Raw genomic sequence first — 23,475 nt, forward strand, 5'->3', positions numbered from 1 at the left:
GAATGAGTTATCTGGCTAGCTAAATGAGAGGCATGCGTTCAATCTCAGCAGAAGTGCTAACAACGGTACGATCCTTAATCGGCACAGACAAAATCATATGGGTCAACTTACACATAGACTCCGCTTAGACTTTAGTTATATTATCCCATGGTTCTTTTCCATGATAGCAAATATAGCCAACCGTGCTCCGGTATCCACCTATATCTCGCAGGTGATAGGAAATCACCCGGCTTCTACCGGTCTAAGCATGGCTAAGCATATATTTGATCCTAGACCTACACAGTGTTCAAGGTATATTTCTAGACAAGGAAGTTATATGTGTCAAGTGTTTCCATTCAACTCTTATAACCTAATGCATCAAACATAAATAACTCAAGTGATGTTTTATAAAACATAGGAGGCTTAAAATGCTTCGGGGCTTGCCTTTTAGAAAAGATGTAGGCCTATGATCAGGGCACTCCGATAGTTCTTCTAGAGCTTGCTCCTCACTTTCAGGAGCTATTTGCGGTGGTGCCTCCTGATTCTCCTCCTCTTCGGCCTTGAATTCCAAGAGGATGATTCCTTCGGACGATCCTATATGCATGAGCATGAAATAAGATACTATAGATGTATAGGTAATGACATGGATGATATGATATGATAAAATGTATAATCATAAATATCTTTAACTACAAGGCACTAGTGTGATATCAAGATTAACTTTCTTTTACTAAGTAGGTGTGTCTCTCTTTTCTAGTACTTAATCAAACACTCACTTAGGTATTTACTGGACTGCAACAATAGTCACTTGTTTTGATCATAACTAGAGTTTTACATATCCAATTAACCTGATCTAGGACTTTCCGGAAAGCTTATAAAATTTTCTACAACTTTGTTATTAACAAGTTTCACATCAGAGATCATTATCACCACACAATTATCACCACAACAAAAACTACACATGCAACCATCTAGTTGAATTATAGAGCTAACCAGCTGCCTATAACCAATTAACTTAGCATAACTACAAATACCAACAGACCATATGCTTTACATGCACTATAGGAAACATCATAGTTATGCCCAATAACTTATTTACATGCATTTATTAATTTCCTTATATAATAAGGTGATTTAAATGGTAAATATTTCCAGTGCTCAATAAATTCTCAAAAAAATACATAAGCCTACACATGACCCCAATAGTCTACTATATAAATTTCATTTCATTTGGATAAATATAGTCACCTCTATAAAAATAACAATTTGCATAGGCTTATTTTAGCAAAAATAGTCTAGCCTAGTGAAAAGTGTCAAACAATAGATTTCATATTTTTTTTACTTTCATTTTGGCATAAGAATGCTGTGTAAAAAATTTCATGATCATAAGTGTTGTATTTTTACCCCAATTAATTTCACTAGAAACTAGCAATAAATCAATGTTAAATAGTAAAATTCCAATTATGCCTACTATAGGTTTAGTATTTTTTGTAGCTAGAGCATGTCAACACAAGACCAACAAAATTTGAATCACATTTTGAGCACTTCTCTAGCTCAAGTTATGCATTTTACAAGATAGAAACTAATTTAAAAGCACTTATCTAGCTTAATTTAATTCCCCCAGAACAATACTCAAAATAGTAGGTTTCATATTTTTATCAAATAGTACACTTCATGATGAATCCAACAAAATTTAGTTCACTAAATTTGGACATTTCTAGCTCTAGATATGAATTTTTGAAGTTTGAATCAATTTCTAAAAAAGAATAAAGGAAAACATTTAGAACTGAAAATTGCTACGTGCACCCGGCTCACTACACCCGCTGCGACTGACTGCTGGGCCCCATAGTCAATGGTCCCCACATGTCATCGGCACAGAAGCAGGGCACGACTTTGACCGTGGAGAGCTCGTCGACGGCGAGGTCACCGGTGATAAGGTCACCACCGTTGTGTTCCCTACCCCCTCACGCACCTAATGGTACCCTCGGTTGGCTCGGCGGATCACCAGAGCTACCTCGTTGGCGAGCATGGCAGCTTGATGGTGGCACACGATGGTGGACTCACCGTCTCTGGGGACGATAAGGCCAGGCGAGCGGGCTACCGTGTCAGGAGGTCTTAGCGGAGCTCTAGGGCTAGGTCCGAGCTACGACGAAGCGACGGTGAGCTTTGGCCACGTGCGTGGTGGCATGGCGGCGTGAGTGCATGGCGGCAGCACCTCCCGTTCTAACGAGATGGCTATCGGTGGTGAGTCTCCATCTTTAGGGATGGTGCTAGGGTTCATGGCAATGCAGAAACACACGCTAGAGGGGGACAACGGGGTCTAGTCAGGGCCAGCCACGGTGCGGTCACGCGTTCCCGCACTGTTGTGGCAGTAGAGGTTAAATGGGTTGCGGCATTAGCATCTAGATCCTATGATGATGATGGACCGGGGTAGAGGGAGGTAGGAGCAGTGGTGGTGGCTAGCCACGGGTGAGCTCGTAGCTTGGCGGCGCACCGTGGCCATGGCAGCAACGGTGACGCGCAATGTGGCCTCACCTGGGCTCGAATGGCTATAATGCTGGGTCGAGGAGGTAGAGGAAATGGTGGTAGCACTATGGGTGAGATGGATTGAGCGGTGTGTGCTGTGGTGGTGGCGTTCTCTGTCGGCGAAGCTATGCGGTGGCACGGTGCTCTACTGCTAAGGCGAGCGCGCGTGAGCAAGAGGGAGAGAGCGAGGAAGAGCGAAGGAGTGTGCACGTGAGAGAGAGAGAGCGCATGGCCTCGACCTTTTGGCATGGCAGCGTAGGGATACAGCAGCACGCGGGGTGCCATGTGGCGGCCATGGCCTTCGGCCAGTCAGCCACTGCCGCTGTGAACTCTAAGCCGGCAAGCTAGATCAGGCCGACTGACGGAGCAACTTTGAACCCCTGGATCTCCCAAACTAGTTGGAGTTAACAAAAATTTCCTTAATAGAAATTGTAGAGCTACATGAATACTACAAGATGGCTTAGAGGAGTTTTGTCTAATTCACAATGGTTTTCAAACTATAAGGCTCCAAAGTAGGCTACATTGAAACTGAAACCAGCTTTTGACTTAGAAAAATTTTCAAGTCTTGAAAACAACATTTAGTTGATTCTTGTGGGCCCAATTTGACTAAGCTAGGCACTGATTCAGCTCATGACCCTTAAACAAAGTTTGTTCTACATGACATGAACTAAAACTTTTATTAAGGTCCCACATCCATGCAAGCTCTCTAAGCTACTGTTCAACTTTGGTCAAACTAGCATTATGAAAAATAAAGTTTTGAGTACACTAGGACTTAGAAGCAAAATTGGCCCATGTCATGAATACAAACATTATTCCATTTTCCATCCTAGATGTGTCTAAGGTGTTTTTGTGACCTCACAACCATCTATTGCATTGGTCACACATGATCACAAGCATATGTATGCAAATAATCAACATCACATGTGATAAAGATAATGTGAATGAAATGAAACTTCATATGCTCATGCTCATGAATGCTTGGATGATGCTTGTGCTCATGAAATGTAGGTGCCAAATGCAATGCTTAACATTAGGGTGTTATAGCCCCTCCCCCTTATAAAAATCTCACCCTGAGATTTGAATGACCTACCATTCCTCATAAAAGGCGGGGTAAACTTCACGTAGGTAATCCTCTCATTCTCATGTAGCATCTTGTTCACTGTGGTCATTCCACACCACTTTGTAGAACTTAATCACCTTGCTTCGAGTTACTCTCTCCATTTCTTCCAAAACTCATATTGGTTTCTCCTCGTAAGTCAAGTCAGATTGGAGCTTAATATTGGTGGGTTCAATGGCTTCATCAGGTACGCGAAGACATTTTCTTAGCTGAGAAACATGGAAGACATAAAAAATTACATTCATCTCTAGGGGAAGTCATAACTTATAGGCTACATTTCTCTTCCATTCAATAATCTGATATGGTCCTATGTACCTAGGTGCAAGCTGCCTCTTTACTCCAAACCTCTACACACCCTTCATGGGTGAAACTTTTAAGTACACATAATCTCCCACTTCAAAGGTTAGTGGACTTCTTCGTTTATCAGCATAACTCTTTTGTCTAGACTGAGCGGCTTCAATATGTTGTTGGATAATACGCACTTGCTCTTCAGCTTTGACAAAATCAATACCATAGTATCTCCTCTCTCCAGGCTCAACCCAATTCAAAGGAGTTCTACATTTTTTACCATACAAGGCCTCAAAAGGAGCCATTCTGATGCTCTCTTGATAACTATTGTTGTAGGAAAACTTGGCTAAAGGTAGCCATTTTTCCCATGAACCCTTGGAAGAGATCACACATGCTCTCAACATATCTTATAAGATTTAATTTGCTCGTTTAGTCTATCCAGAGGTCTGAGGGTGATATGCTAAGCTTCTGATTAGTTTAGTTCCTAAAGCCTTATGCAAGTGTTCCCAAAAGCGGGCTACAAACTGTGGCCCTCAATCTGAGATTATGGTCCTTGGTACCCCATGTAACCTCACAATCTAAACAACCTATAGCTCGACGTACTGCCTAGCGTGATACTTTGTGCTAACTGGTACAAAATGTGCTAATTTGGTGAGGCGATCCATAATGACCCATATAGAATCATGACCTTGCTGTGTGTGGGAGGCCTATAATAAAGTTCATACTTATTCCTCCTACTTCTAGCCTAGGGTGGACAATGGTTGTAGCGGTCTAGCAGGTTTTAGGTGATCTGCCTTAACCCTGCTACAGGTATCACACCTAGCAACGTAGGCTATGATTTCTTTCTTCATCTTTGTCCACCAAAAATGGGTTTTCAAGTCTTGATACATTTTGCTACTACCAGGGTGGATAGATAACTTGGAAGAGTGAACTTCTTCTAGGATTTGATTTCTATGTTCATGATCCTTCGGTACTACTAGTCAGTCCTTAAACCATAGTATTCCCCTTTAATCTATCCTGAAGTGCTTGATGTCTTGATTCTGCATTTTTTGCTTGAGATAGAAGATCCCTTTATTTGTTTTCTGGCCTTCTATAATTTGTCTCTCTAGAGAACAGCTGACCATAATATTATGCAACATCGTAGGATGCAATAAGTTGAAACCATCTTCCAGTTGTGGTTCTATAATATTGCAATGCGGTTTCCGACTAAGTGCATCTGCCACAACAATGGCTTTTCTTGGATGGTAGTGCACTTCTAAATTATAATCCTTAATCAGCTCTAACCATCTACACTGTCTCATGTTCAGTTTAGGTTGAGTGAAGATATACTTGAGACATTTGTGGTCAGTGTATACGTGACATACGTTTCCCAACAAGTAATGTCTCCATATCTTCAATGCATGAACAACTGCTGCAAGCTCTAAATCATGGGTAGGATAGTTGACTTCATGCTTTCTCAGCTACCAAGAAGCATATGCAATAACTTGTCCCTCTTGCATTAGCACACACCCTAAACCTATACTTGATGCATCACAAAACATATCAAAAGGTTTCGCTATATTGGGTTGTGCCAAAACAGGAGCTATAGTCAGTCAGGTCCGCAGCATGTGAAAAGCAGCCTCACACTCCAGAGTCTAATTAAACTTTTCATCTTTCTAAAGTGATCTGGTCATGGGCTTTGCTATCTTGGAAAATCAGGAATGAAACGATGATAATAGTCTGCTAGCCCTAGAAAACTCCAAACTTCATGAACTGAAGTCAGGGCCTTCCAATCCATGACCTCTTGCACTTTAGATGGGTCTACATAGATTCCATTTTTAGATAATATATGACCTAGGAAAGGTACTTTCCTCAACCAGAATTCACACTTGCTAAATTTTGCATACAACTTATGCTCTCTCAACCTGGACAAGACAATCCTCAGATGCTCTGCATGATCTATCTCATTCTCAGAGTAGATTAGGATATCATCGATAAACACGACCACAAACTTGTCAAGCTCGGGCATGAATATCAAATTCATCAAGTACATGAAATAGGCAAGAGCATTCATCAGTCTAAAAGACATGACCAAATACTCGTACAAGCCATACCTAGTGGAGAAAGCTATCTTAGGTACATCTTTAGGCTAATCTTGATTTGGTGATAGCCTGATCTCAAGTCAATCTTAGAAAATACCCTTGCTCTAGCCAATTGATCAAACAAAATATCAATACAAGGCAAAGGATACCTGTTCTTTATGGTTACAACATTGAGTGGCCTATAGTCCACACACATCCGTAATGATTTGTCCTTTTCTTCACAAACAAGGCTAGACAACCCCATGGAGATGAACTAGGTTGAATGAGACCCTTGTCCAATAGCTCTTGTAACTAAATTTTAAGTTCGGCTAACTCATTTGGTGGCATCCTATAGGGTCTTCTTGAGATAGGTGCTGTACCTGGCACTAACTCAATTCTAAATTCCACATCCCTATCCAGCGATAAACTAGACAATTCATTCGAGAATACATCAGGGAACTCACAAACTACTGGAATATCACATAGAGTAGTGGTTTGGATGGCACATGACAAGTTTTGAAGATCAAAACTCCTAGGAAGTGGCACCAGAAAAGCACTACTCCCCTTGGGTTCCCTCAACATGATTGTTCTAGTAGTAGTGTCAGTGAGAACTCCATGACCACTCATCCAACTCATGCCTAATATCACATCTATGGCTAATCCTGGCAATAATATGAGATCCATAGTATACTTCCTCTCTTGTATGGAGATAAGCACATCTCTAACTATTTGGTCTGTAGAGATAGTAGCCCTAACTGAACTTATACTATAGCTACCCTTGTCTACTTTCACTATCTTCTGATTATGCTTAGATGCAAATGTCTGACTCATAAATGAATGCGAAGCTCTAGAATCAAATAAAACAATCGTGGGGTGTTTGTTGACAAGAAACATACCAGCTGTAACAACTTCTCCTATGGGAATTTCCTCCACGACTGTATAGTGCACATACCCAGGGCGTGCCTTAGCATTGGACTATTTTTGATTGCCCTAATTTTGATTTCCACCCTTCTTGGGATAAGGGCATTCCCTGGACCAGTGGCCAGTCTGGTTACAATTAAAGCATGGCTGGTTTATTTTTGGTCCTGTGGAGCTTCCTTGCCCAGGGTTCCCCTTGGGTAGGGCAATGGTGAAAGCCTTGTGATACAACTTCTAAGGTTGGCTAGATTGCATTTTATTCTTGGGAGGTCTAAACTTAGGTGCTGGGGGACGAAATTGGGGTCTCACTGTCATTGGAGCTTTTGACTGAGATGAACCTGATGCACCTGCTTCAGCAGCTCACTTGTGACCCTTTGCTGCAGCATGCAAATTGTTTTGATTTTCTTGGGTTAGAGCATCACTAACAAATTCATTATAGGTTGCACATCTATAATTCTCCATGGTCTTCATCAATTTGGTGCCAAGCCCACGCTTGAAGCTCTCTATCTTTTTCTCCTCAGTGTTCACAAATTTTGGCACATACCTTGACAAGTTGTTGAATTCATGCATATACTCGCTCAGAGTCTTTGTCCCTTGGGTGAGCTTCATAAACTCAGCTGCTTTCATCCTCATCAGCCCTGGGGGTATATGGTGTCCCCTAAAGGCAGTCTTGAACTGCTCCCAAGTAACATTAGCGCCAGTAGATAGGGTAGACAGATAGTGAGTCCACCAAATACCTATAGGTCCTTGTAATTGATGGGAAGCGTACTCGGCCTTCATCAGCTCAGTGACCCTTAACAGATGGAATTTATGTTCAATGGTGTTTAGCCATTCGTCATCCTGAAGAGGCTCCTCTACCTCTTTGAAGATAGGAGGCTTGATGTCTAAGAAGTCCTTGAATGTGCTATATTGATTTGGCTGCAGACCCTGATTCTGCTGGTAGGCACGGGCTGTGTTCTGTGCAATGAGGCGTAGGGTTTCCTCCATGGCTCATTGGTTTCCTAGAAATTGCTCGAAGAACTCATTCGCTGAGGGTGGCGGTGGTGGTGGTAGGTTGTCCCCATTACCACCTTGATTGGTACCAGCCCTAGTGCGAGTGCGAGTCATATGCAAATTGCAACAATAAGTAATTATTGGGTGATGCTAAGAAATTTTGGAGGAATTGCATAATCATGCCCAACTGAATTTACTAGACAGAATTTAAAAATTCATGCAATAACACAGAGGCATAACAATTCATTTCCACAACATACATCATCAATCACATTACTCATTATACTCGCAATATGTTCGCATGCACGTCACATTTTTACTAGTACAATGAAACTAGAATTTCATTAGAGTTCAAACCATCTTGGACCAACATGCAAGGTTCCAATATTACATCGAAGTTACATCTCGAATACTAAAACTTAAACTACAAGTCCATTTCAAAGGATAGTAGGGGATACATCTAGCGCATTGAACTAGTCACTAAGCTGCTCTACTCGTCAGCATGCTCGCTGTCGAGGTCGGATATAGCATCGTCCTCATCCATGGGAACCACTTGTTCTTCCTCTTCCTAACCATCATCTTCAACGAACATTTTTGGATCCTCTTCTTCTTCAAGGATCAGATGTAGTTGGTTGTTCAGATAATGCACCTCATGCTGAAGATCAACCACCACGTTTTGGGCATGAGCAAGCGGATGACGCAAATCCCACTCAACTCATGCCTGCTGCACTGCTTCAGCCTCAGCTCTGTCTCATGCTACTTCTACCAGAGTTGTGCAATTGTTAGCTAGGATCCATTAGCATGCAGCAGTAAACACCTTGGCGCGAGCAGCATCTAGCTGCTCCCATAGTCCTATCAGCACAGCTTGATCATCAGCCCTTGCTATCTAGGCTACATCCCTATCTTTAGTAGCTACTCTAGCTGCCTTCCTGTGCCTACGGGCATGCTTTCTGAGCTGATGTTGCGTAGCCTTAGTCCTCATAAGCCTATCCATTCAAGTGGTGTATGACTCCTGCTAGAAGTCCTAGGTGTCCCAATGAGCATAAAACATCTTCATTATGGCGAACATAGCACTCATAGCAGGACTAGAACTCTCTACCTGCTCATCGTGGTCTCAGATTAACACATTGCGGTTGCGCTATGTCCAAACTGCTATAGACGGATCCACTCGAGGAAAAGTACCAGCGGCACTACTAGTAAGCTCATCCCTGTGCTGCTAACAAATCTTACTCAGCACCTCAAAAGCAACCACTTGGGCACCTTCCCAAGGAGTTCTTCCCTTGGATTCCGCTTTCCACTCCTGCCATAGGGGTGCCTATGTACGAGCAGGGATAGTCAGCTGTACTTCAAACCATGGTTGCCCTTCTAGGTACTCCTCAGTCCAAAAATAGTTGGGCGATTCCATGTACCCCATGAAGTGCAACACCCTCTAGAGTAGAGCAGGGGTGCCGAACACGTCCAAGAAAGTGTCATTCCCTGTCATTGCTGCTATCTGTACCAACAAAATATGGTGTAACTTTTGTGAGAATAACCTTACATCAAGAAAGAGTTACTTAACAGAATAAGAAACTTATAAGGGGAGGAACAATGCAAGTATGCAAATGAATGAATTATCATGATGCATGCACGTTCCATATGTTCTCTCAAACTTAGGAAAAATGGAAACTTCTAGCGACATACACGGTGGCATACATATGTTCTCTCATAATATAAGCGTAACTAGTCGGGCTACATGTTTCGCTGTTAGTGTACCTGCACAAGAATTTCATTTCAGCCCAACCCCACATTTATATATACAGAAATGAAAATCTGGTCTCTAAGTTGCAAGTTAAATACTTCCATATATATATACCCATTATATATATACTTTCGTATCAAAGCTACCCGCAAGTAAATACGTCCTTTATATACATAGAAATATGCATATATAGCCGTATCAAAGCTAACCCAAAATTAAATACCTCCGTATATGTATGAAACATACATATACTTTAGTATCAAAGGTACCTCTCCCCTTTAGACCACATGCTCACATCTTGTGGTCATGCCACTCATCATCTTATCTGGGCATAAAGGTATTTGATCCATACATTACCACTCACTCAAGTGAATGGCATCCATACAATAACATGCCATATAGATGACGAAAATAAAAAACCCCCCATGTTAGTACTTATTTAGCCACCTGAGATCCTTAACTAGGCATAAAGGAAGTGATCACTAGCACACTTTAGATTTAAGTTTTAGATTTGAACGCCTATATATATAGCTATAAGTTGCTAAAAACTAGTTTTGGAAAACAAAAACCATTGTTTTAAATACACATGTGGCAAGTAATGTCAAATCTTGCTCTGATACTAGCTATGGTAGAACCAACCAATTTATAGGAGCACAAGTACAATGGTAACCACCCAACAACGATCGCACTGTCATACTTGAGCCCATATAAACCTGGTATTTCATCGAGTATCGCGAAGGATCTCAAATAATCGAATCACATAACCAAGATCGTACATGATTCAACATACAAGCCACATATTACATAAGTTCATCATAGTTCAACATACATCAGAGTACGAAAAGAGTTATTACAATACCAAGTTTGAATACAGTAGTAGTGGACGCAAAGATAGTTTTTAAACTAACATCTCACACCATTGTTCAAATACTTGCCAGTTTATGATCACATCCCCTAAAAGCATCATAGATTAGATATATCGAAGTACATTGTCCATGGCTTACTCCTCATCCACGGTAGGACAGAAGCAGTTCTTACAATATTCATGATAGACGGTGTTATCTGCAACAAGTGGGAAATAAACCCTGAGTATAAGAAGGTACTCTGCTAGACTTATCCATCTTAAACCAAAAATAAAGTGACTCCAAGGATCATGCAAGGCTTTATAAGTGGAGCTAGCTTGACAACATTTTTGCAAAAATGCACTAGTTGAGCTACACATTTTATAATTCGGTTCCAAGTTAATTATAGCTATTCATTTCTAGATTAGCATCTAACCTGTGCCAAACATGTGATGTATGATTAGGTAGTATAACAATAATAACCATAGCCGGTGTATCATTTTCATGTTCATCATAACCATCATATTCCATAGTTCCATTACTACGATGGTGGAGCTAGTCAAGTTTCTCACTATCTAGGAGAGACGGTGATTCAAATCGGTTGCAACCAGCTAGGCAGTTATTCCTAATACAAACCTAGACATACCTGCACTAACATAATCTTAGGTCACCTTTGGTACAACTTAGGTACACATTTCGTGGGTTCGATCAGCGCCGCACCCTTAGGGAGACTATCGGATGCCAGGTCGATCAGGACTCTAACCTGCCCTTGGCCTCGCACTGGCTCCCCACCATCATTACTACATCCATTGTGTGCACTCTAACAGAATGAGGCCCGACCTAAGTTGAGCTACTTGGCTTCGTGGTCGGAACGAGTTATCTGGCCAGCTAAGTGAGAGGCATGTGTTCAATCTCGGCAGAAGTGCTAGCAATGGTACGGTCCTTAATCGGCACAGATGGAATCATATGAGTCAACTTACACATAGACTCCACCCGTCCTTCAGTTATATTATCCCATGGTTCTTTTTCACGATAGCAAATATTGCCAACTGTGCTCTAGTATCCACCTATATCTCGCAGGTGATAGGAAATCACCCAACTTCTACCGGTCTAAGCATGGCTAAGCATATATTCGATACTAGACCTACACATAGTTCAACGTATATTTCTGGACAAGGAAGTTATATGCATCAAGTGTTTCCATTCAACTCTTATAACCTAATGCATCAAACATAAATGACTCAAGTGATATTTTATAAAACATAGAAGGCTTAAAATGCTCTGGGCTTGCCTTTCAGAAAAGATGTAGGCCTATGATCAGGGCACTCCGGTAGTTCTTCTAGAGCCTACTCCTCACTTTTAGGAGCTACCTGCGGTGGTGCCTCCTGATTCTCCTCCTCTTCGGCCTCAAACTCCAAGTGGGTGATTCCTTCGGGTCATCCTATATGCATGAGTATGAAATAAGATACTATGGATGTATAGGTAATGACATGGATGATATGATATGATGAAATGCATAATCATAAATATCATTAACCGCAAGGCATTAGGGTGATATCAAGATTAACTTTCTTTTACTGAGTAGGTGCATATCTCTTCTCTAGTACTTAATCAAACACTCACTTAGGTATTTACTGGACTGTAACAATAGTCACTTGTTTGGACCATAACTCGAGTTTTACACATCCAATTAACCTGGTCTAGGACTTTTTAGAAAGTTTATAAAATTGTCTACAACTTTGTTATGAACAAGTTTAACAGAAGAGATCATTATCACCATGAAATTGTCACCACAACAGAAACTACACATGCAACCATCTAGTTGAATTATAGAGCAATAATTAACTAGTTGCCTATAACCAATTAACTTTGAGCATAACTACCAATACCAATAGACCATATGCATTACATGCACTATAGAAAACATCATGGTTAAGCCTAATAACTTATTTACATGCATTTATTAATTTCCTTATTGATGAGGACATGACACCCATGCATATGACCATGTTTGGTGCATGGTATGGAGGGGTAGGAGGCCAGCAAGGGTGTCACTTAATGGGAACAGGGATCCCGATCTTCCGTTAGGTAGTGGTAACTATCGTTGAGGCAAAGAATGACACACCGATCCGGCTTCAGATCGAAAGATCGAACCCTACAATCTTAGCACCACAACTCCTCTGGTTATCAACCGAGTCATGGATCCGGTTGACCTCACCAAGAAGGCTAATCCCTGCCTACACAACAAAGAACACAAGCAAGAATAAGAAAGAAAGCAACCAAATTGCAGATGAATGATTAATCTCACAAAGTTGGGGTCTCACAAACCTATGAACGACGAAACTGTTCTTGACAGAATAATCTAAGCAAAACCCCAAAACCTAATGACGGTGGTGGCATATGATTATAAAGGTCTTAGGGTCATCGCCTACCCTAGACGCGCCCCCTAATGGGCCCAAACATGATACACAGTCCAACGGACCAAAAGATGGTGTCGCAGCACCCTGGTAGATTCTAGACACTGACTTGTTTTGACGATTCCTATTGATTCTGAAGGGCTTTTGACATGAGACCACTTGTATTGGCTTTCTTATCAAATTAGCTTTCCAACCATATGTGGATCGTCAAAAAATGGAGTCCGGATGCATCCTGGGTGACCAGTTTAAGGCAGACTAGTCCTGGAGGCCGAGGTAGACTCGAACTTGAATTGCTTTGGGCCTCCACCTCGGGGACTCGAACCAAATTAGCCTCAGGCCTCCTTCTTGACTTGGACACCCTTGTTGGCCTCCGACCCCTCCATACCATGTGCTAAACATGGTCATATGCATGGGTGTCATGTCCTCATCATCCTCCTCTTCTTAACGAAAAGCCATCCTCGGCGTCGATTGTGCTTGAAACTGATCCTGCACAACACAAAGGAGAACACGGTTGCGAAGACAAAGGGAACTAAAATAATTGTGAGAAAGAATATGACCATGTTTCCAAGTTTCTTGCATGTCATCTCGCATAAAAATTTTAGCAAGCATATAGACTCCATGATCCAAATGCACACGATGTATATCAACACTATCCCGCAAAAGATTAGAACTAACCAAAGACAATGCAGGAATAGATGGTCTAGCAGACATAGGTAGCAACCAACGATGCTCCCCTTCTTGGAAGTGAACTTGTTTCTTTGAGGAACATGAGAAAATGTTTGTATTATTATGGCTGCCCTCTAAACGATCATAATCTTGTACAACAAAAGGAGAATTCATATTACTACAAACGTATACTCGATGTATCATATATTGTCCTTTGTTGTTATATTTGTCAATAACATGATATGTGTATTTAGAAAACCAAGGCAAATCAGCATATTTAAAAAGGCTCTCCTCCAAACAATCTAGGTTACACAAAACATCAAATTCAATGTAACCCAAAGTATGTAAAGAAGACAACAGTTTGAGCTCATCAGTTTTAGTAGCAATATGAATAACATGTTTATTTTTAGCACAAGTGACTGGTTCCAAAACATGTAAAACTGAAGCATCATCAACCAATTCATCTTTATCATAAGGAACATCAAGCAAATTATCACGGGACAAAGATAAATTAAGAGAGGGTTCCACTAACAATTGCTCTATGATAGTATGGTTTGTGGAAAATTTAGTACATTAAGACGATTTTCACCTTCTATGAGTGTAGCACCATGGGCATTACCTATGTTCTCAGCAAGAGTAATAGGTGCATTGTGAAGTGATGGTTCTGAATTTGCATATGAGGTTGTCAGCTCCTTATTTTCTTCCATGTCATCCTCTCGCTTATGGACATTATCCTGCAGAAGGTTAGTCATAGCAAGAGGAATAACAACAGACACTTCCTCTAAATGGTGCACCTCAGCATATGAAGTCAAAATAGGAGGTGGATTAACAAAGGTTTCTCGCATAAGGAGTTTCATATCATTCTAAGTTTGAGGTTTATTAGAAGGATCTAAAGACTCCCACCAAGATAAAGTAGAATGTCGCAAAACACTAGCTGTATTTTTTACCTTACTCCTTGGACATATAAAGCGAGTAGCAAATATGTTATCTATGGCAATTTCCCACTCCATGTACTCATCAGCACCTATACCATCATAAGTTGGTGGATACGAAAAACCTGTCATTGTTAGAAGACAGCAAAAGACAACACAAAAGTATTATCCCTATCAAATGACTATGTGGTTGCAGTTGTGTCACTTTTCACAGCAAGTGGAAGCGTCTTACCAAGCTCTTACAAAGTTATTACCAACACAAGCAGTGGGCGGTACAATCGGCAACTGGTTCGTGATACCTGTGAGGCAGTGGTACCGAGATTGCAAGGACTTTTTCTATACTAATCTAAAGTATATATGTGGAGCTTGGGAGGCTTAAAATATGGTAGCAAGGAATAGCAATAATTTAATTCAGAAATTGTAAGATTGAAAAGTAGTCCCAAGCTAGTCTATGTCGCCAGCCTAGACTCGTCCTGGACATAGTTCAACAAGCAACAATATCTCAGCACAAGGACTAAACAGGATGTAAGCACTTCTGAATTTTTTTTACACTTTTTTATTTTTCTTTCTGATTTTTTTGTGCAGCTTTTTTTTTGCACGTCGTTGCCTTTTGCTTTCTTTTTTATGGTGTGGCTGTTTTTGGCACCTTATTGCCTTTTGCTTTCTTTTTTCTATCTCAGAAAGTGCCGCAAGAGAAAAAAATTACAACTCTAAAGTGCAAAGTATTTTCATAGGATCTACCACAGTTGAAAATTAACAGCAGGAACCTCCTGCTAAAACAAACGCTCGACCAACAATACTAGAGAGGATGGTGAACTCGATTTTTTTTGACAACAGGTGAACTCGAATTAAACACTAGCTACTGTGATGTGATGTTGGACTGAGCGCAGCACCAGATTAATTTCCAAAGAAAGGAAGATGGATCATACCGAGTTTGTACGTGAGACACTAAACCAACTATATTTATTTTTGTCCTCACAAAAGTCAATGACCAATCTTAGAGCTATCGGACAGAGATATTTTATGCCAAGAGGATCCTCAACGCAACTCCTTTATGTGCTAGGTTACAGATGGAAAAGGAAACCAGAGAGCAACTCAACGGGATGGCACGAATTCTGCTCAATAGAAAAAATAGGGCACGGACCAAACTAGACACGACGAACACAATGATATAGCAAGGGACGACAGTTCAATAAAGTAAACTAAAATTAAAATATTGCAACGGCACAACGGGTGATAGGATAGGGAGAAAAAGAAAGATTAACACAAATATTTTTGTGGGGCAATTTTCGGGATTTATAGGAGAAAGACAAAACAAAACAGGGTAATGATAAACCTGATAGTAATGCCTAAAGCTCTTATTACCACTTAATGGGAATGGGGATCCCGATCTTCCATCAGGTAGTGGTAACTATCATTGAGGCGGAGAATGGCACACCGATCCGGCTTCAGATCGAAAGATCGAACCTTGCAATCTTAGCACCACAACTCCTCTGGTTATCAACTGAGTCACAGATCCGGTTGGCCTCACCAAGAAGGCTAATCCCTGCCTGCACAACGAAGAACACAAGCAAGAACAAGAAAGAAAGCAACCAAATTGTAGATAAATGATTAATCTCACGAAGTTGGGGTCTCACAAACCGATGAACGACGAAACTGTTCTTGACAGAATAATCTAAGCAAAACCCCCAAAACCTAATGATGGCGGTGGCGTATGATTATAAAGGTCTTAGAGTCATCGCCTATCCTGGACGCGCCCCCTAATGGGCACAAACACGATACACGGTCCAACGGACCACAAGACAGTGTCGCAGCACCCTGACAGATTCTGGACGCTGACTTGTTTTGACGATTCGCATTGATTCTGAAGGGATTTTGATATGAGACCACTTGGATTGGCTTCCTTATCAAATTAGCTTTCCAACCATATGTGGATCATCCAAAACGGAGTCCAGATGCGTCATGGGTGACCAGTTTATGGCAGACTGGTCCTGGAGGCTGAGGCAGATTCGAACTTGAATTGCTTTGGGCCTCCACCTCGAGGACTCGAACCGAATTAGCCTCGGGCCTCCTTCTTGACTTAGACACCCTTACTGGCCTCCTACCCCTCTATACCATGCGCCAAACATGGTCATATGCATGGGTGTCATGTCCTCATCACTTATATAATAAGATGATTTAAAGGGTAAATATTTCCGGTGCTCAATAAATTCTGAGAAAATTACAGTAGCCTATACATGACCCCAATAGTCTATTATACAAATTTCATTTCAGTTGGATAAGTATAGTCACCTCTACAAAAATAATAAGTTATATAGGCTTATTTTAGCAAAAGTAGTCTAGCCTAGTAAAAAGTGTCAAACAACAGCAAGAAAGTACGAAATAAGCCTATGCAAGAAAAATATGAACCGTTGTTTGACACTTTTCACTAGGCTAAACTATTTTTGCTATTATAAGCCTATGCAACTTGCCATTTTTGTTGGGGTTGCTATACTTATCCAAATGGCATGAAATTTGTACAGTAGACTATAGGAGTAATATATAGGCTACTGTAATTTTCTCAGGATTTATTGTGCACCGTAAATATTTATCCATTAAATCACCCTATTATATAAGGAAATTAATAAATACATATAAGTAAATTATTTGGGCTTAACCATGATGTTTTCTATAGTGCTTGTGATGCATATGATCTGTTGATATGAGTAGTTGTGCTCAAAATTAATTGGTTATAGGCAGCTAGTTAATTATTGTTTTATAATTCAACTGGATGGCTGTATGTGTAGTTTCTGTTGTGGTGACAATCTCATGATGAGAATGATCTTTTCTGTGAAACTTGTCAGTAACAAAGTTATATATAACTTACTCATATGGCTTTTCCTAAAATTTCATGGTCCTAGTCCTAATGGTTTGAGAGTTATAGCTTCTAGAAGTCTGCTATCAGATTTGCTTATTCTCTGGATAGAACTGAAAGATTGATTTTTTTTTACCTAGCTAACTATTGAATTACCTTACTATGATTATAAGAAAGTTGTAGACAATTTCATAAAATTTTCAGAATGTCCACAATCATATTGTTTGGTTTGGTAAAACTCCAGTTATTTTCAAAACAAGTGACTGTTGTCTTGCAGTCCAGAAAATGCTTTAATAGAAGTTTGTTTAATTACTAGAGAGCAGATATGCACGTACTCAGTAAAAGAAAATTAATCTTGTTATCACCCTAATGCCTTGCTGTTAAAGACATTTATGATTATGCATTTCATCATATCATATCATCCATGTCATTACCTATGCATCCACAATATTTTATTTTATGCTCATGCATATAGGATCGTCCGAAGGAATCACCCTCTTAGAATTCGAGGCCGAAGAGGAGGAGAATCAGGGGCACCACAACAGGTAGCTCCTGAAAGTGAGGAGCAGGCTCTAGAAGAACTACCAGAGTGCCTTGATCACAAGCCTACCTCTTTCCTGAAAGGCAAGCCCCGGAGCATTCTAAGCCTCCTATGTTTTACAAATATCAACTTGAGTCCTTTTATGTTTGATGCATTAGGTTATAGGAGTTGATTGGAAACACATGATGCATATAATTTCCTTATCCAAAAATATACCTTAAACCCTATGTAGGTCTGGGATCGAACATATGCTTAGCAATGCTTAGTCCAGTAGAAGTCGGGTGATTTCCTATCACCTGTGAGATATAGGTGGATACCGGAGCACGGTTGGCTATATTTGCTATTGTGGAAAAGAACCATGAGATAATGTAACTAGTGACCGAGCAGAGTCTATGTGTAGGTTGACTCATGTGATTCCGTCTGTGCTAATTAAGGACCGCATCATTGGAGGCCCTCTTGTTATTTTGAACGCATGCCTCTCACTTAGCTGGTTGGATAACTCATTCTGACCGTGAAGCCGAGTAGCTCAACTCAGTCTAGGCCTCGTTCTGTTAGAGTGCACACACTAGAGGTAGTAAGGATGTGTGGGGAGCCGAATGTGAGCCCAAGGGCAGGGTAGTCCTGTTTGTCCTGGCAACCAGTAGAGTCTCTGATTGTGCGGCGCTGATCGAACCCATGAAATGTGTACCTAAGTTGTACCAAAGGTGACCTAAGACTACCTTGGTGCAAGTATGTCTAGGTTTGTGTTAGTAATAACTGCCCAGCTGGTTGTAATCGATTCAAATCGCTGTCTCTCCCGGATAGTGAGAAACTTGACGGAGCCCCTTCACCGTAGTAACTTGATGGAATGTGATGGTTATGAGGAACGTGCAAATATTATACCGAATATGGTTACTATTGTGTGCTTCATCTTAAATCAAGTGATTGCTCTAGTACAGGTGCCAACCTAGACATGCTTAATTTTAATAGGTATAACTTGTTGCTAGAATAACTGGCCATATCAAAATATATATTACTTTTGCTTTTACGCAAAATGTTGTCAAGCCTACTCCACTTATAAAGCCTTGCATGATCCTTGGTGTCATTTTATTTTCGGTTTATGATGGGTAAGTCTAGCTGAGTACCTTCTCGTACTCAGGGTTTAGTTCCCACTTGTTGCAGATGGCACAGTCTATTATGGGTATTGTAAGAATTGCTTCTCTCCTGCCGTGGACGAGGAGTAAGGCCATGGGCAAGGCTCTTCTAGGTTATCTGATCTATAATGCTTTTGTTGGATTTAATCACGAACTAGCAAGTATTTGAACAATGGTGTAAGATGTTAGTTTAAAAACTATTTTGCTTCCGCTACTACTTTATTTGAACTAGGTTTGTAATAACTTTAATTGTACTCCCATGTATGGTGATGTATTTGTGAACTTTATGTCATATGTGGCTTGTATGTTGAATCATGTACGATCTTGGTTGTATGTTGGATTATTCGAGATCCTTCATGATACTCAACGGACTACCGGGTTTATATGGGCTCAAGTATGATAGTGCTATCGCTTCGGTGGTTGCCATTGTACTTGTGCTCTTATAAATTGGTCGGTTCTGCCACACCGGCACCCCCTAATTTGCTACTAATCCCTTAGTATATACATAGTAGTATATAGTTTTTTTTGAGATCTCATAGTAGTATATAGTTAGTATACATGTATGTAATACTAGCTATTTAGCCCCTTCCATTCAGCACAAACATGAAGTGTCTTAGAGGCCCAATAAGAAGCAGCCCATTTAAGCCTATCCAACTACTATCTTCATTACCGTTGTGAATACGAAGCATCCAAGCCTTCCTTTTCCTCACGTAGATGGCCACTAGCCGTATATTGTTCTAGTCTGTTCATCTTCTCTTGCTAGTTCGCTAGAAGCCGGTACTGTCGGACTAGGAGGCCGGATGTAAGAAGCCATGCCGCACCACCGTCGGCGTCCCAAGTTGACACTATCGGTTCTCGTCCAAATTGTCTATAGGCCACTAGCAGCAGCAGGTAATCCATAATCATTCTGTTGTATTCTCTTATCTAATCATTTAATCAATAGTTCAAATTGGCTAGAATATTCACCTCACACAAATCGTGCTTAGGGATTACCTGCTACTGCTAGTGGCCTACAGATAATTTGGATGAGAACCGATGGTGCCAATTTGGGACGCTGGAGGCGGCGTGGTGTGGCATCTTACATCCGGCCTCCTAATCTGGTAGTACCGGCTTTCAGCGAACTGGCAAGAGAAGCCAAACAGACTAGAACAATATACGGCCAACGGTCATCTACGTGAGGAAACGGAAGGCTTGGACGCTTCGTATTCACAACCGTAATGAAGATAGCAGCTAGATAGGCCTAAATGGGCTGCTTCTTATTGGGCTTCGTATTCACAACCATAATGAAGATAGCAGCTGGATAGCAGCAGCAAGGAGCACCTTGCAAAACTTGCACTGACATCTCAGTGAGTGCTTTATATTATATAATCTTGCTACCTCTGAGGGTCGAGTGATGCAGATCTACATCTCAATCCTCTGAGGTACCAAGATTATGGAATCTAAAGCACCCAATCTTGAAGGCCTTCTCCAAACACTAGCATCCCTATGAGGTGCTTTATCTCCATCTTGTACCTCTGACGGCCTCCTAGCTGTGAGAGGTACAAGGAGGAAGGCAAAGCACCTCTAGGCGATGAAGAAAGATGATTGGCTCACGAGTGTGGATTAGCCCAAGAGGTGCATCCAGACCCGGGTTAAATAGGCCAACCAAAGATGGAGAAGTGCAAGTAATGGTGATGCAACTGTGTTGTGGATAGTTGGGAAATAACTCACACTGATTTTACCACTGGTACACCAAATAGTCGTGTAGGACTAGCAGCCATAACACATATCCTAGTCGGCTTGGCTTTTCATACGACGAAGCCCGTCGGTGGTAGAAGTTTCAACTACTGGTTTCCTTCCTCTAGAGGCCTCGCTATCGGTCCAACCAACAGTGGAAATATCACACCATCGCTTCTATCACTATGGCAGTGAAAGTGGTGACAGTGGTATATCAATCTATAGTAGTGAAAATGCATTTGCCACCTATGTGGGTTTTGGTGTATTGATAACATCTAAATTAGGTACTAATGAGATCTTAATGAGATTTATCGCAGCTTTAGTCCCATGAAAGAATCAAAGAGTTGTTTTAGATGAAATGGTGGCCCTCAATACTTGAAGTATAAAAGGCGAACAAACTCAAAAAGGACTTCAAAGTTTTTATCTTTTGTTTTGGGTTTATGTGGGGGGTATGACCCTGGATACCCATGGCAGAGCACATGGGCTGCGCCCTCAGGGGCGGCCCAGCCCACAAGACGAAGCCTTGCGGGGCACAACTCTGGTCGGTGCCTTCCGCAAGACATCTGGAAGATATCCTAAAGATACTATGAGATCTGTTAGGATATGTATAATCCCAAGATTCCTGTAATCAGTTATTACTTTCCGGTTATCTCTCAGATCTAACCGACTTGTAACCCTGCTCGCTGGACTATATAAGGTGGGTAGGGACCCCCTCCAAACTTATGCAATATCATACGATAGCTAATATAAACCAACAGACCACTGGAGTAGGGTATTATATCATACTAACAGCCTAAACCTGTATAACTCCTGTGTCTCTGTTGCCTTTTTATTCTTAATCTCATGCTCCTTTGCCGATTAATCTACCTTTGTGGGATACCCCTTAGAGGACTGCTGACGATATTCTATTGATAGTTGGCATGCTAGGTAGGGGTTTGCGTGCTGTTTCCTTGTCGAACAAGATGGCTTTTTCCGTAGGCTCTTCGTCCCTCTCGCAGCCTGGCCAGATCTTCACGGTCAGATCGATCTCGTGGATCATCAACGCTGACGGAGTCAGAGAGCTCCTTGAGCCGGTGCAGATTGATTCTGTGTCGATCATCCCTGCACCTACGACTGTAGATCCGATTTCAAAACCACTTCCAAGGTCTCCTTCATCAACCACTCGCCGCCCGCTTCCTCGCTACTAGAGGAGGCAAATCAACAACGATGATCTGATCGAATGCATCGATCGAGTCGATCTGAAGCTCACCGATTGCCTCTCCATCGCCAAATCGGCTCTGAACACCTTAGTTCAGCGCCGATCACCCTCCAATCCAGGTCTGTCAGAAGCTGCTCGAAAAACTCTAGGAGTCACAGCTCTGCCCTTCGGGCTCACCAACATCGCCGCTACTTACCAAGACACCCTGAGGGGAAAATTCACCGACTAGGTGGGAGACGCCCACCCACTCGCCGACTAGCTCACCATCCAGCCTCCGCCAGCTGTCAACATGCTACATATAGGCCGATGCCCTGGAGCATCCCTCCAGACCATCCTGGATGAAAATCCAGACTTCGAGTCTCAGGGCTCTACGGAGACCCTCGCCGAAACCATCACCGAGCAACTCCTTCCCCCACCCTTCTAGGGTGGCGCAATCTTCAACGTCAGCGTCGACAGCCCTCCTCGGAATGGCGAAACCGAGGAGGAGCGTGTCGTTCATGAGAACCGGAACATCAACCGTGTGCAACGCTAAGAAAACGAGGCGGCCATTACGAGGGCTGAGGCTGCTCGTAATAATCGGCTCGACTCATAGGGAAGGCTGCTCCCGCTCCACCATGACCTCGATGAAGAATTTCTCCATGTTGATGGCCACGACATCTTCAAGACTCCAAGCATCAATCTAGCAGTGGCAACCAACGAGCTCGCCCGCCTCCTGTGGACACCCGAGCTCACCAAGCTCGCCGCCATGCTTAAAGCGGTGCACTGTTAGGTTAATGAGATCCGTGAGGATCAGAGACCTTCATGCTCGACGAGTATGATTCACCGATCAGCTGCACCAAGATCCAATCACCACCCCAGTCAAAACCGTTTCACCCACCAATCACTGCCTCTCTAGGGGGGAGCCAGGGGCCACCGTGCCAAACACCATTGCCAACACGACCAGGAGGTCGAACAGGACACTCGAGTGCACCTCAGCAACCTCCGAGATGCACGACGGCATATCGAGCAACATCATTTCAGTTGCCATGAAGACGAAGTATGCCACCACCAGGAGTACGAGCAGGAGTATGGAAACTCGGACTCAGCTCTTGAGCCGATCAACGCCGACAACACTGCAGCTGATGCCAACCATAACCCCGAAGGGCCCCCAACATTCACGAGGGCGCTCTGAACACTCCAATGGCCCCGTGGATTCAAAATCACTTGGGTCGAGCCCTATGAGGGAAGGATGAATCCAACACAGTGGCTACAGGCTTACGCCACCACTGTTCATGCCGCCGGAGGAGACACTAGTGTCATGGCGAACTATCTCCCCATCATGCTCATGCCACCCGCCATGAGTTGGTTTACTAGCCTTGCCCCGGACTCCATCAGATCTTGGGAAGAGCTAAAAAAAGTCTTCACCGACAATTATATGTCTACATGTACTCGGCTGGGCACCAAGCATGATCTAAACTGTATCAATCAGAAGCCGTCCGAGCTCTTCTGCAGTTACATCCAACACATCTCCAAGATGAGGAATTCTATTCCCAACATCACAAAAGCTGAAGTTATCAC

General features: G+C 42.1%; 1 protein-coding gene across 1 annotated transcript; it reads right to left on the minus strand.

The window, feature by feature from the left end:
- Positions 1–7,248: 7,248 nt before the first annotated feature.
- LOC136503453 (uncharacterized) lies at positions 7,249–7,875 on the minus strand. The gene has a single exon (XM_066498528.1). The coding sequence runs from the start codon at positions 7,873–7,875 to the stop codon at positions 7,249–7,251; it is 627 nt and encodes a 208-aa protein (XP_066354625.1).
- Between the last annotated feature and the right edge of the window lie 15,600 nt (positions 7,876–23,475).

This window comes from Miscanthus floridulus, chromosome 14 (assembly GCF_019320115.1).
Source record: "Miscanthus floridulus cultivar M001 chromosome 14, ASM1932011v1, whole genome shotgun sequence".
In the NCBI taxonomy this organism is placed as follows: domain Eukaryota; kingdom Viridiplantae; phylum Streptophyta; class Magnoliopsida; order Poales; family Poaceae; genus Miscanthus; species Miscanthus floridulus.